This window comes from Pezoporus occidentalis, unplaced genomic scaffold (assembly GCF_034315485.1).
Source record: "Pezoporus occidentalis ecotype Australia unplaced genomic scaffold, CSIRO_AGI_Poc_V1 ctg28, whole genome shotgun sequence".
Taxonomy (NCBI): domain Eukaryota; kingdom Metazoa; phylum Chordata; class Aves; order Psittaciformes; family Psittacidae; genus Pezoporus; species Pezoporus occidentalis.
Window position 1 is genome coordinate 1163679 of NW_026914718.1, and position 15772 is coordinate 1179450.

At 41.9% G+C, this 15772-nt stretch overlaps 2 protein-coding genes across 3 annotated transcripts in view; both read right to left on the reverse strand.

The window, feature by feature from the left end:
• Positions 1–15772, reverse strand: part of CCDC201 (coiled-coil domain containing 201) — a 385512-nt gene that overhangs the window by 116607 nt on the left and 253133 nt on the right. The window lies entirely within an intron of this gene.
• Positions 1–15772, reverse strand: part of ADCY1 (adenylate cyclase 1) — a 141767-nt gene that overhangs the window by 92950 nt on the left and 33045 nt on the right. For both annotated transcript variants that reach the window (XR_009966072.1, XM_062625381.1), the window contains exon 2: positions 5245–5394. Coding sequence is in view for 1 of the 2 variants with exons in the window: in XM_062625381.1 (XP_062481365.1) it covers positions 5245–5394 (150 nt within the window). In the remaining variant the exon portion in view is untranslated. The remainder of the gene's footprint in view (positions 1–5244; positions 5395–15772) is intronic.

Below are 15772 nucleotides of genomic sequence, written 5' to 3' on the forward strand. Positions count from 1 at the left end.
TTTTCCTGATCCTAGAAAAGAACAAATAGATTTCTGAAGGTGGACTTTCCTGTGTGACATTGTGGTTTGATAACACAATAAATCCATCTTTAAAGCCTCCTTGTAACACCGAGCACAGTGGTGATGTAGTACAGGCTCACCCTGTCAGCTAAAACAAGTTACTTCACCTGTGTTTTTCAAAGGCTGTACTGGCTAGCTTTTGCAGAGGATCTGATAGCATATCTCGGGCTGCAATGTGTGTAAAGTCCAGATCACCTCCCTGTTGCACACTAGATAATTTGACAAGAGCACGTTTTTATTCCCACACATGATGCAGATGAAATCTTTGCTGCAGAGTGACTTGCTGATGCACAGAGCCAGTATGAATGATTATGGAGACGGGGCCTGTGTTTTAATGATAAATTTCACATCTTCTCCTGCATTGCAATTAAAAAAGAGTCAAGATTCTGAGAATAAAAAGTAGGGGAAACATGAGGAAAGCTGATTACGCATTGATAAGCACGTTGTCAGGCACCCTAGAAATTACTCCTGCCTGAGGCTGTGTGAACAACTGATTCCTCACAGTTTGGCTGCTGAATTGGAAGGAAACCCCACAACAACCTGTTATCTGTTACCAAAATGAAAGTTCAACACAGTTTGCTCAAATATTATGTTGATTCTCCCCTTCCCCCCCTTTTTTTTCATAAATGCTTGAAATTAAACATAATGGACAAAACCACTGGAGGGTTGCTGTGGGTTCATCCTTTTACCTAAAGGTACAGGAGCTAGCACACATATCCAAAATGGGTGACACCTAAATTGTTTTGAAAGGGAATCTGAACCCAGCAGGGAATTTGAACCCAAAATGCCCCAAAGCAGAGGTTCAATGTATTCTGCACCGAGACTCGTGGTGTATCTTTTGCTGGCACCGTTTCATTTTCCATGAATAGTTATTAATCCGATCTCTGACTCCGTGCTGTCCCAGTTACTATATGCAATGTTAAAATGCAGCAGACACTCTGAATGCATATACATGCAAAAGCAGACAATTGGGCAACCCCATCTAGCTGAAGGTGTCCCTGCTCATTGCAGGGGGGTTGGACCAGATGAGCCTTGAATGTCACTTCCAACCCAAACCATTCTAACTTTGTATGAACTGTATGCACAATTCAACATTGCATAAAGGGAATTTAGCAAGCTTCAAACGACCTGGTGAACATGCACAGAGCAACACCAAGATGCTAGTCTGTCTCCCAGAACCAGCATCACTGCAGTAGCATGGTGTACTAGCAAAGGGAACACCACAACCACCTCTCAGCAAAACTAATGAAACTAGCTGGAGTGCCACACTTTGGGCCCTGAAGCTAGCCACAGCACTGGCTGTCTCAGCCCATTGCCTCCTAACTCCCTCTGGTTTTTAGTGCTTCCTTCAGCTTCTTATGTTAAATCCTGTAATAAACTTAAATTGCATGCACTGTAGTGGAGTACACAACTACTTCATGAAGGAATGAAGCACATCCCTCCAGTCCCAACGGTTTGATAAGTAAAGGTGAATTCACAATCGTTTTTAAAGACAGCCAGTCTCCACTCTGGAGACTTTGCTATTCTCCAGTTGCTTTCCCATCATCATGTTCTGATTGTGAGCAAGCACCAAGGTAACATTTAGGAGGGAAAGAAATACCTGAACAAATTGCTAGAAAGACTGCCTTCATTTTGCAAACATAGTTGCATGTACTTCTGCAACTAAAAAACAGTGATTATTAGATTAAATAGGTTAAATCAAAGCTGATTTTGTGGGCAGAAGGTTTGCATGAAGTCAGACTACTGGCACTTTTCACATCATCCTGTGCTGCAGGAAGTTACTGATGGAAATTACACACTTTATCTCCAAATCCAGTGCATGAACCTGCATAAAAATATTCCTATTATCGAGGAGGGAGGGAAGTGAGTATGATTTGTTATGAAGTTGGTAAGAGTGGGGTAGAAATAGCTTCCATGTATCAGGAGAGTAAACAGGCTACGATTCTTCAGCTTGGAAAGAATGAGGAGCAGGGTTATGAGAAAAGTCTATAGTGTTGTGTGTGTGGGACATTGATAAAGTTACTGTATAATAATTACTCATAAGTTACCACAAAACAAGAAAGAGCTGGAGAGCACCCAGCTGAGTCATCAGACAAGAAGTCTATTAAAAACTAAAAGGAAGCTCTGTTTCGCAGAGTGCACAGAGTGAAATCCACCATCACAAAACTATAGGCACAACAAAAGTACATAATGCTGAAAGAGCAGGAAAGTGGGAGTCTACAGGCCTTTAAACACAGTGGACCAGTTGCACTTCAAATCCAGCTGGCCCCAGAGTTACAATGCTATCCCTTTCCTGGAGCAGAGCGCAGCTTCAGGAGCTGCCGCACTGGGAATTAATACACAGTGAGCCACAACTTCCTTACTGGTTTCCCCTCTGAATCAGACAGCAAGAAGCCTCCATCAGCTGCAGAATACTTCTTCCTCTACACTGAACACATCTGCTGTTCCCCATCCCTGCTTGCTCCTTTCTTGTTCTCTTGGGAAGGGATGAAGCACTGCCTGGAGGTTGCTGCCAGGATTGGTAGGGCTGTCAGTCTATAGGGCTGGGGGTCCTCCAGGGAGCAGGGTGACAATGCCTTGCTTGCTGTTTGGGCAAAGGACCAATCTGGAAGTGGACATAGAGAGATGGTGCAGTGGGAGTAAAGGGGAAGTGCTCAGGCGCTCTGAGCAGAAAACAAGCGCAGGTCCAGGGAACAGGACCCACCTCAAAGCATTCCATAGAATCATAGAATCCCAGACTGGTTTGAGCAGGACAGGACTTTAAAGGTCATCCAGTTCCAAACCCTGCCATGGGCAGGGACATCTTCCACTAGACCAGGCTGCTCTAAGCCCCTTCCTATCATTTATTCTTAACTGCCTGCTCTGCAGAGGAAGGTCTCGCTGCTGAGATTTATAGACAAGGAGAGAAAACGCTTATCCCAAGTGAATGATTCTAATTATTCTCTCATGGTCTACAACTTATTTGGTTCTTGGCCTTCACTTCTTACATTACTCTGAAATTGCAGTCCAACATTCAGCAACATAACAAATGGATGATGCCACTATCAAGGCCAGTTATTTGTTGTGACCACAGAGAAGAGATAACAGGGTGAACATTAAACTGAGTTCTAAAATAAACAGAGGCCGTCTGCTCCCCTTCTCCCCAGCAACACTTCCCGAGCCTACTTGAGAACTCCTACATGATGCCTCTGAAAATGCCACAACAGGAGATATTTGCTCTTGCTCACAAAAACAGATTCATCAAAACCATCATGTGGGACTATTACTACAAATGCATCCCAGATGAGCAGAATCACTGTAAGTAGGACACAGAGGAAGAAATCTCACTTACAGTTTCAGCTGTGGGATCTGTCTCACACAGTCAAAACTTTAACTCTAGAAGGCTGTGTATATTCAAAAGCCAAGAGCATGTTCTTTCCTTTCCCTTTAGAGACTTGCACAGAAGTACCAGGGAAAGGTTTTAGCATTCTGGATTACAATTCGCAATGTAAAAGGCCCACAGTATTTAGGTCAGAGCATCTGAAGGAGACAAGAAAGTCTGGTGAACAAAATCAGCCCTTTTTAACACGTAATGTTGACACTTCAGAGAACAAAAATACAGGAACGATCACAAAAATTGAACTAGGTCAGCATCGGCTCTTTTCCTCTCACTCTTGAGGATTGCCAGCTGCAAACTTGGGCTACATTATCCCACAGCAACTGCAGAGTGATTCTGTAGCCTCTAATCAGGTCTTAATTCTCACCCTGGTTTTAGAGGAATTCTAATATAGTGAGAGAGCAGCCACTGAAAATATTCTCGGGGTATTTTTGGCAGCTAATCAGCATTCACCACTGTATTGAGATTTACACTGTGCTCATTTCACAAGTGTAGGAGAAGAGTGTACTCTGTTTGCTGATGTGTATACTGCACTGGAAAAACATTTGCAGGATTCTTTATGTATACTATCAACAATAATGGTACTCGTGTAATGTTTTTGCTTACTGGTGTTTCTATATGCATGGATAAAACATAAAATAAGATAGATTGCTAATGTGCTAACCAGAGAAACCCAAAAACAAACATTATTTTCATGTTGGATCCCAAAACTTTTTCAAAGGCCCAACATGCAAATTTACTTATTGAACATTTACGCCTTTGAAAATCTGCAGCTTTGGATCACAAAACACCAGAACCAAACCTAAAGGCTTTGATCCTAATACCATTTTTACATAGCCAGCAAAGATACGCAGTTGTTCAAAGACATCTACTTACTACAGAGTATGTCTAGGTCATAAAAATCCATTCACTCAATTCATAATAGAAAGTACTCAAGGACCTGTGTTATTTCACACACAGGAAAAGACTTACTAGAGAAATTGCAAGTGAAGAGAAGTAAAAGCATGTGATATCCACAACCTCTGAGGACCCTGACATCTTGTATAGCAAGGCTTGAATACCACTTAAAACCTTTATTGGCATAAGTTACCATCATTCCACATAGGTCAAAGGAATTACATCTATGTGTTCTAGCATGGCCCTCTATTATCATCTAAGTAGAAAGAAAAATCTAGCTCAAACCTTACAGCTCAACAGATGTTAGCAGCTTTAAGATTCAGACCAGTTAGTAATAGCAGCAAGCTCCACAATGGAGCCTTTTTTAACTTGTTGCTTCCAAATCTGTTTGCAAGATTGATTGATAAAAGTGTGTCAAATAAACCAAGCTACTAAGGTGGCAGTTATTCATGCATATCAGTTCAGTCCCTTGTCCCCAGAATGTTGATTACTTCATTTATAACTGTCACGAATGCAAGCAGGTTACAGCACACACAGACAGAAAGGAAGTATTTACAGCACATCTAACACCCACCCCAAAGCATCCATGCAGAACCCCCCCAGGGTTTTAGACTGCAATGGCACCTTAGTTTTGCTTCAGTCGTAAAATACATCCCCTCTGGTAGCAGGGCTGACAGTAGCTGTGGGTCAGCCTGCACCTTCTGTGTGTGCTGCAGATGAAGAGTGAGGAGTGTGTGCACTGTGAAGGAGGAGCGGAAGCACGTCAGGGGGAGGCAGCACCCTTCCTTCACAACAGAAACACACACACACACCCTACCATGCACTTGGCAGCAATGTCCTGACCTGTGATTCACGTAACTACAGTCATCTCAAAAGAAACAGAGAAAAAGAAATTAGACTTAAAAACTGACCTGTTTTTCATTTTCATCCTCCAGCCTCAGCCTGTCCTCAATGCAGTTCCTGGCCTGAAGGAATGCCTTCCTCTGAGCCCTTTCTGTCAAAATCCTCACAAAGACCCCATACAAATTTACACTGACAAAAAGGATTGCATTGGCCACAAGCTGTAAGAAAGAAAGAAAAAGAAATGCACAGTTTAAAATACAGGGTTTTGGTTTACATTTCTACTCAGCAAAATTTAAAAAAGAGAAGAAAATAAGCACTGTCTTTCAAAGTTCTGCCTCAGCAGCCATGTCACTGATACCCCTTCCCACAACCCAACTGCAGTGAAACAATCACAGCAGCTACCATAAGTTCAGGCAAGCAGTACCACATAAGACACACACACTGCATCTCTGCTGAAGTTAATTTCTCTTACGATGATGTGTAGCTTAGCACTTTCATTCAGCATTGGTTCTTTCACCAGCCCATTGGCAGATCTGTGCACCTAATGAAAGCCGTATATTCAGCATTTGTTCAACTGTGGGGTGCCCAGAAGACTGGAGTTATTTCTCCTATAAAGTAGACATGGACAAAATCTGTGACTAAAGCAAAATGTGTGCCTGGGTACCCAAGCCTTCATCTTGTGCAATTTGCACCTCGAAAATCTGCTTCTCATCCCATAGCTATACCATTACCAACCATACTGTATTTTGGACAAATCATCTAAAATATTGCTGATGTTACCCTGCAGCAGACCTCTTAGAAGGTGCCAAGTGCTTTCAAATGATGGCCATTGGTACAAACCAAGCACCACTGCAATGCTATCAACAGGTACAGTGAATTACTTCTATGAATAGTGCTTAGATAAAGGACACACATACGGCCCAGTGACCCTTCTGGTCATTTTTTAATGTTTTTACAATAGGCAGTAAAGTTAACTAACCTAAATAACCTAAATAACTGTGGTTTGCACACAGTTTCCCTATCTAAGACAATCCCAGCTAAGTTTCTCACTGCATCTCTGATGTCCAAAACATGTCCTCAGATGGTAAATTCTGCAATGCAATGCAGTGTTTGTTTAGAAAGGAGGCAATAAGGCCTGTTTACCTAGTATCTCCGCAGTCTCTTTGTCTGTAGTTACTCTAGTTACGATCACAGCATCATGATAAGGTTTCAGGTGACTCATATATCCCATCGTTTCAGACATAGAATCATAGAATAGTTATGGTTGGAAAAGACCTTGAGATCATCCAGTTCCAACCCCCCTGCCATGAGGAGGGAACACCTCACACTAAACCATGTTACCCAAGGCTCTGTCCAACTTGGCCTTGAACACCACCAGGGATGAAGCATTTGCATCTTGCACATAAATTGGCAAAAAATTGGGTATAGTAAGAGCAAAGAAAGACATTACAGCAAGTAGCACAAATACACGTCAAATTCCTATGCATTTAAAAGAGTTCATAAAGACCATATAATTGACATTTATTTCTTAATACAAGGGTTACATTTCAAGCCCGCACATCTCTACTATTGCGTGTTCTGTTAGTGTAAGCTGAAGAGGAGACCACTGCCCTTGTTTCCAGTGAAACCAGCTGTGCCAGTCCATGTAGGGAATGCTCACTTGAAGGCTTGAATTCAGGCAATGTGGTAAGCAAAGATCCAAAATGACATCTAGAAACTCCCTGCTGATTTTGGAGGGACTATTTACCAAAATAAGAAAGGATTTCCTGGGGTGTTTAACTAATGGCAGTATACATCTCACCACCTGTGATCTCAGTACAGAGAGAAAGATTCATTCTGGGTGCATTCTCCAGACCTTCATGGATTCACAAGTCCTCTAATTTTTACCTTCATACCTGGTTGTTATTAGCTAAGAGTACTATAGAATAAATCAGGATGGAAAACACCTTTAACACCATCAAGTCCAACCATTCCCCTACCACTGCCAAGTCCACCACTAACCCATGTTCCTAAGGGCCTCATCTACACAGTGTTTGAGCATTTCCAGGGATGGTGATCAACAGCATTCTCACCAGCACAAAATCAGAAGACACCCTATCACAATAAAGGCAGCTCTGTCTAGCATCAGTGTTTTCCTCCTCCTCCTCCAATACCCAAAAAGAAACAGTTATCTCACAAGAGCTAACACTCGTGAAGAATGGTGTTACAGCTTCCCCCTGAGAACTGCAAAATGCAGGTTCAGGTGTCATCAGTCAGATGAATTTCAACCTAGGAATCTCATGTAGCAGTTACTTATGTGTCATTTCTCACAGATGGTAATACAGATGGTAAAACTTTTAAGGTGAAAAGCAGTACATGAGTGTATTATTTCGTGATACAGGCTGAGCATAAACAATCTGCAATTTCTATCCTGCTTCATTTTGCTTCATCACAGAGATCTGTTTGAGGTATATCAATTTTCAGCACAAATTAGACCACTAAAATGAAATTACTGCAGAAATTCCAGTAGAATACTATTTTTAGAAGCACAAATGCAACCACATTCACCTTATCCCTGCATTTTATCATGCTGAAGTGTAACAGCAACGGTGTATTTTAAAGCTAATTCTTGGAAGTGCAATAGAATAAAAATAGAAAGGATTTGTAAAAGCCATATTCAAAGGCAGCAGAGAGAGCCCAAAGAATAAACAGTCAAGACAGAGAGAGTGTAACAAAACAGCTCTTAGGAACACGGGGTGCAAAAACAAAACCATCTTTATGTGCTGATATCAGAGTGGCCCAAGACATAAATAAAGGACTCAACTTGGTTTTTGGTCCTCAACTACAAGCAATAGAAGACCTTATATTGTGGCAATGTGCCAGCTGTTCTGGGTCTATCATTAAGATTTGAAGCAATGGTGATCACCTGGACTGGGGCAACCGGTAGGTGGGATCCTGCAATCATGCAGCCACTTTCAGACTCAGCAGGGAAAGTCATTTTCTGACATGCTTTGAACAGTTTAAGATAAAACAGAGGCTTAGTTGTCAGCCCTGGCCTGCAGGGAACCACGAAAAGTGATAAAGCCAGTAAAAGATTCATAGATTTCAAAGTGTGAGAAAAGAAAGTAGGGCACTTTGTCTCCTGAGGTAAGAGTTCCTTCCCTCCACAACCCATTTTCGGCTTAATTACTATCTCTTCCTCAATTGCAAGCTGCATACATCCGTCTCCCTAGGTTTCTCAAATGCATGCCATTTCCTGGTCCCTTTCATTTTAATATGTAAATATGTTCATCTCTATATACATACATACACATGCAACTCACACATTACATGCTGTAACTCCAGGAATTACTGAGAGACTTGCTATTAAAACTGAGGATCTTTCAAGAGGTACTGAGGCATCCAGAGCTACTGAAATACCAACGAATTGAGTTTTAAATCATTCCTACATTATTTACTATACCACCGCTCAATAGCATAAAGAGCACTCTTCAGATTTCACCATCACCTTCTATTTCCAGAACTGCCAAAGAAACGATTTACTCAATGCAACGCAAAATGACTCAAAGACATTTTTATGCCGCAACCTCTTTCAAACAATGTTATTCTCTCATTCCAAAATGAGATTATGGGTCAGCCGGGATAAAAATAGAAAAGAGGATCAGGGTCATGAAAGCCTTTTTTTTAAATTACTTTAAAATTGATTGTTGTCACTGAACCTTGTATTGTGCATTCCACATCTCTGCTGCACATCAGTACCGACATCCTGACCTCTAAGCTGCTCTAGTCAACAGTAGGATAGACTGTCAGTAACTGGATGAACTCTAGCATGGTTCCTTCTGCTCTGGAGGGTATTACCAAAGGCAGGCTTCCAACACAGCTAGCTCTTGTGGGCTTCCTTGTCGGTGAAGGACTGGCAGGTCCAGCAATTTCAACCAAATTCCTGTCTCTCCTGGCTTTTTTTATCCATTGCCTTTCTTAAGTCTCATGTTACTTTTGGCAGGGAACACAAACCGTGCAATACAGCAATTCCCATCTAGGAGCGAGCAGGTAATTCTGGAGGTAACAGCATGTAACATGCTCATGCATGCACAGGGCTTGAGAAGTTCAATTCAACAGCTCCCTTTCATTTCCTCCCCTAGAATCACCTCCCACTTTTTGCGTGTCCCTTGGGATTAGTTAAAAGACTCTTTGAAGAGTCTCTTGAAACGTCTCTCTCTGTTCCAGACAGGATTTATTCTCTGCTTCTTTTTCCTTCAAAGCAAGATGCAGTCACACATGCACTTGCTCTCTCTCCCAAACAAATGGTGAAAAATTCTTCTTACTTGCCTTTTAACAGGACTCTGCTTACTCAGCAGACTAATTCTGCGACCAGGTAAACAGATACACAGTAGATGGTTCAAGCCAGAGACTGAGTTTCACTGTGGAGTAATTTTCTTTCTCACAAAATAATCTCATAGAAAAATGGGGCTGTTTCACAAAGGTGCGAATCACCTCTGCATTACTCAAAGACTTACTTACAAGGTGGCATCATGTGGATGGACACTGAAGTAGACTAAATGAGAAACAGAAATTACCAGAGAGCAAAACTTAGGAGACTCCCCAGAACTTCACTGTGCTGTCTAAAAGCTGGGCCTGTGGCGTGAATGGGATTGAGAAGGGATTTTGAGAGTTAACGCTCCCAGGATTCTAATTTAGTGGCCAATATCAAGAATGGATTTATTCTCAGCAGCATGAGTTCTCATGTTATCGCATGCAGTAGAGCAGAATCAAGACCAGGTTGGACGAGGCCTTGGGTGATATGATTTAGGATAAGGTGTCCCTGCCCACGGCAGGGGGATTGGAAATAGATGATCTTAAGGTCCTTTCCAACCCTAATGATTCTATGATTCTATGTAGGAAATATGGCCATCATCTCCTGGTGAAGGTAGCAATTTGAGGAAAAGAGACCAATACAGTTTTCGCATGTCATTCAGATACCTGGTATGACGAGAAGTATGGTGGGCTGAATTCTGCTCCCAGTGTTCTCTGATAATTGTATTTTACTGCAAGTAATTTCTGAGCTACTACTGCTGTTCCTGTTGCGCAGACAATGTAACATTTACTCATCCTGTCAAAATGCTTTGAGATACTGCAATGAAATGCATTATTGTAAAATATGAATGTCTAATTGTGAGGCATACCTCAGAGGAAAGAGCCATGAACAGCTTACGAAAATGAGTCAGTGCTTCCACCATTAAAACTCTTAAAGAGCAAGACAAGACTGTGCTGTGTACGAAAAGCGTTGATATCATAAACAAGGCCTTTCACAAGTTTAAACAGAAATAGTTTCTCCTTTCCCTGTTACGGAAAATGTAACATTAGAGCAGAGGCTTCCTTACAGCACAAGACTGCATCCAAGAGAATGCACACGTGCTTCTTGATCCTGACATGGGCTGAAGTTTAGTGATTCACTTCACTCACTTTGCAGCCTTTTGAGAACACTTAATTACTCGTCTCCTCCCTCCCTTTGCTGAAGTGGTGTAGCACAGGAGCAGAGAACTTCTCTTTAGTTCCTGACTGTGTTTCCTACCACAGATGGCAGCCAAACAAATTTTCTCCAGATTAAGTAAACATATTCCCAGTTTCCATAAATGTCCCACTCTTGGGTTTCATTAGTTTTGTCCTAACTGGTTTATGCAACCTACTAAGAAGATTTTGCTCTACTGTGGCATTCTCTGTGGTGGTTCCTGCCTTCATTCGCAGTGCTTCTGAATCTACAGTGTACTCTATGAGGGGACTAGTGACTCGGTATATCAGGATAATGTGTTGAATGAGACTAGGTGTCACTAGTTGAGGAAAAGATAGTAGTGCTGGGGTGTCTATAACCATACAAGGGAAGAGAGACTTTCAGGATACCTAGGATGCTATGTGTATTAACCACAGCCAGGTTTGCTGAAGTGTATGAGTACAATGTGCAACCACAGACACCCACTCTGCATCTCTCCCTTTATTTGCATCCCTGTTTGATCAAAGTACAAGACACAATTTATAACTACTGTGTAAAACATGTACCATAAACCTTTCTGAAACAGGTCCCAAGAAAAGTAGAGTCATCAACAGCCAGTGAGCTCCCCAGTGTTAACAAGTTCATTTGTTGCATCTGTCTCCAAACCACATGTCCCTCTGTCTTGGAAACACGCACTGGGAGAACAGTTAGTGCGCTTCCCTCCCACACCATACACTGTTGGCTGTTTATCTGGTGGCAGGAAGCACTTACCTCTGAGATTAAGTAGCAGATAATTAGGATAGAAAATCAGAACTAGAGCTGACAGAATCCTACATTTCTGAATCCTAAACCTCATGTAGCTCTGCAGCTTAAAAATGTTCTGATAAAGATATCTGTGATTACACAAGATACCAGTTTTGCCTACCTGTCACTATTCGCTTAGGTGTGACAAGAATCAATGGCATTAATTTCAGGCTCCCATTTTTGAGTTTCTGAGCTGTTGTGCCTTTCTTAGCGGGTTTCTGAAAGGAAGGCCCAACTCTATCAGTTTCACCTTTCGCATTAGCAACACATTAAATCTTTATTTGGATGTACCAAGGCTTCTGGATTTTTCATTAATCAGGAAAAGGGAAAGCAGCACTTCTATGCACAAGAGTTTTCATTCTTAAAAGAAAAAAAGCAGCTGATTTTTAGGGAATAGGACAGATATCAGACAGGGGACTTAAGGTAAAACACAACAGAGCACTGATATATGTAATTGTAGAACTGAGAAATAAAGGACTGGATGGAAAATCCTGCAAGCAGCATACAGGCTGAAACACCTTCAAGGATAACTTCTCAACTGCCTCAAACCATTCCAAGTAATGAATGACTTCATAAAAGCTGTAAATTTTCTGGGAGGGAAAGAAAAAGTCCTAAACACACAGCAGTATTCTACTAGAAATGGTTGGCACAACATTAACGTTTGAGACTCCCCAAGTATAGAACTGGGCTGGTGTACTTCAGAAACCCCAAAACAGCAATAAGAAAACGGCCTCATTTATCTCCACCTGAAGCCCAGTTTTACACATCGTGTGTGTGTACTGATACACATTTGAGTTGGTTTTGACAGCACGTGAACAATATTCTTTCTTTCTCTTGGCTCTGTATTTGTTATTAAGCCCAGCTGAGGTTAGTATCAGCAACCTTTCCATATATCAAACCAGATCTTACAGATAGGCAATTGGAGGTTACTTTTCCACAAGGCAACGGCTCTCTAAAGCCCACAGAAGTGCTGGTGCTACTGCAGACAGAAAAGAACATCCCAAAAATATTATATGTGAAACAAAAGTAACTTCCTAGCCATCTACACTAATCAGTGAAGTTTAGGCACACAAGAGAACTGGTTCATCTCCAGTTTGTCACTACATGAGAGGCTCTGAAAGCCTCTCAGAGAAGATCTAAGTGATACGATATCTCAGTGTTCTGCTGCTGTTATATTCTGGCACTGTACTCCAGAGCATGTAACAGGTTTCACAGCAGAACATATTACCTTAAAGGTAATATGGTCTCAGCCACTTCCATCTGTGGAAAGCTCACACAATGAGCTACCCAGGCAAAATATTCTTGCAAACTGGTTTACATGTCACATCCCACAGACTGCTCCGTGCTGAGAAGAAAGAGGCAAATGTTGTTTACATTTCTCTCCTGATTCAGTTGTTGCATTCTCTTATGGTGTATTGTAAGTCATCATAGAACAAATAAGACCTCATTTCTTCTCTGTTGTTATTGTTTGGGGACATTTCAATTGTTCCTAAGCTTTAGGAATAGCTGCTATCTATCACAAAACACTTGGAATATGTTGCCAAAGCCATTTAAAACAATTTCTATAGAAATTATGGCCAGTATTCTTATTTATTTGTGCATGTTATTTACTTGCTTGACAGAGTCCAGGTGATCGTCCCCTGAAAGTGTTCTACACCAACCAAAAATCCATGGCTTTCTCCATTTTGCTATTAGTTAGTAGAATGCCATGCTGTGTAATTAGAGCCCAGTGCAGTAATCTGTTGTCCAAAATCTGCCTGAATTTCCTGTATGCAACACGTGGTTCATTTCCAGTACTTATTCTCCCTCAAGAATCCATCTGAACATCTTAATGCTTTTTTTTAAGCTGCAATAATTAAATACATAAAAATAAAGACTTGTGGGGATACACAACACAAGTTTGAAGCATTTGGTGGGACCACAGTTGCTAGGTGACTGAACCTTCAGATCTTAAACGCAGTTTTTCTTCATTTGAGTTCTGTGCATGGCTGAGAAGCCCCAGCCTGTCACCTGGCTGCTGGAGACAGGAAGCATTTCTTATCTAGCAGCCAGCACTTAGACTACAGAGACACAAACAAAGGCCATGGCTTCAGTTTCTGCAAGGGATGCTGTGTTTTCAGGTTGCTCCTGTAACAACTCGGGAGGAAGGCTGCCTACTCTGAGTGGGACAGCCTCCTTCACATGCTCCTTTTGCAGTCCACTGTGTGCCAAGTGGCACGCAGTAAACTGTTGACTCATGCTCCTGTGGCATGATTTGGTTATACCCATAAAAACATACTCCACAACATGCCTCTTATGGGACCTGACTTACTGGAGACTGATAGACACACACTGAGCTCCTGCATGTTCTGGCAGCTGGAACACGCTTCCAGCTTTTCACTTCAGGAACTCGTCAGCTTTGTTTAGTTGTGAAAGTGTTTTCTGTATAAACTCAAAGTCCTCTGCAGAGCTTTGCCATTAAACAATGCTGGGGTGGAGGGCTCATTCTGCTGCCTGGTGACAAAACACAGGTCTTCCAAGTCCCAGTGCTGTTCTCCAGTGGTTCCAGCTCAGTCTTGTTAAGCCTAGGGACTGTGCTGCTGGGGATGAAGTATTATACCCAGGGCTTATTATATATGCTGCTCATTATATATGCTGCTGCATCTCTTTGCTACTGAAATGGTGCTCTCCTGTGCTATACACAGGCTACTTAGAAAGAGGGCTTGAATTTTGCTCCTGGAAGGTTGGGTGCATAGAACCTAGGATATGCAACACCCATCCTTAAAACCTCTATGTGAATTTAGCTTCAGGGGACTTTCTTGAGGCCTGGGAGACAGCCATGGATACATCCAGGTTCCCAAGTCAGCGTATGCCAGTTAGGTATAGTCGCAGGCGTATCACAGATGAGAAGATAAACACAGGTTAAGTTCAAGCATTTGTCCAAATACTATACTGTAATGAACTCATTGTTAGGAAATCATGCTGAAATGCATTACTTAAGGTCTTAGATAGCAAATTCAAGTAAATTTTGGTGTCCCAAGCAGTGTCAGGTACACATTTTCATATAAAGCACAGTACCTCATATTTATTTTATGCCACTAACCCCAAACCATCAAGAAGCACACAGAAGTCAACAAGCCACCTGCAACATAAGCGGAATGCCTGAACTGTGAAGTCTTGGTTCTCTCTCACTGCCAAAACACCTGGTACTTTTCCAACTGAATGAAAGCAGACAGAGGTAAAGAGAGCAAGAATTGCTTATGCTGTTGCTCTGGCTGGCTGTATACTGCTAAGTGAAAACATGCCAGCATCAGGACTGATCTCGGCTGGTTTCCCTTTCCACCAGAAGGATGCCTGCTAGACCCGAACAAATGCCCTCTTGTATCCCTTTCATTTTAACTCCCCTCTCAATGCAGATATTTGAAGCAGTTGGTGAACAATGTCACTTCGGGTCAAACGTCCTGAAAAGATGAAAGTGTTTGCCCTGAGGAAACTACGTTCTATTACATGGAGCCCATTCACTTTCCTCCTATTGTGCTTTACAACTTGCAAGAGCTGTCTCTGCAGATAATAAGATTTTCACTCGGCAGGGTCATTTAAGCTATGGTACCTTCTGACAGTGTTGGCACTCGACAGCTTTAATACAGCCAAAGCTGCAAAGGAGCAATTTAAGCAGGAGAGAGAGAAAGCACGCCATTTTTTGGTCAGCTTTGAAAACTACTTTTGCAATGAGAAACCAGTCACTGAGCAAACAAGAAACTGATGGGAGATTTAACATAAGTATTTCCCATCACATCTGCACTTGAGACACTCACTAGGAAAGCAAGAGGATATACCTCTGTTTAATGATTTTATTTAATAACTGAATGTAATTGTCAATGACCAAGACAACGAAATTATAAAGATCCAGTTTCAAATGACCAAACCCTGCTCATTTCCAGTTAATGATCCTATAAAAAAAAAATAAAATCAAGCTTATTGTTAGAATCTGTACACTGTATGACTAAAAATTAGTTCGAGTGTTCTAAAAAATGAAGCCATGATTCCACTGTTGGGAATCTGGGTAGTGTTCCAAACCGATTCATACTCAGTGCTGGATTAGGATAATGTTCTTGCTAATGGCAAGAACAATACAGAACCACAGACTGGGTTGGGTTGGAAAGGATCCTAAGATCATCCAGTTCCATCCCCCTGCCATGGGCAGGGATGCCACACACTAAACCATGTCGCCCAAGGCTCTGTCCATCCTGGCCTTGAACACTGCCAGGTATGAGGTAGCCACAGCTTCTCTGAGGTCTTCACGCAGCCTTCTCTTCTCCAAGCTGAAGAGCCCCAACTTTCTCAGC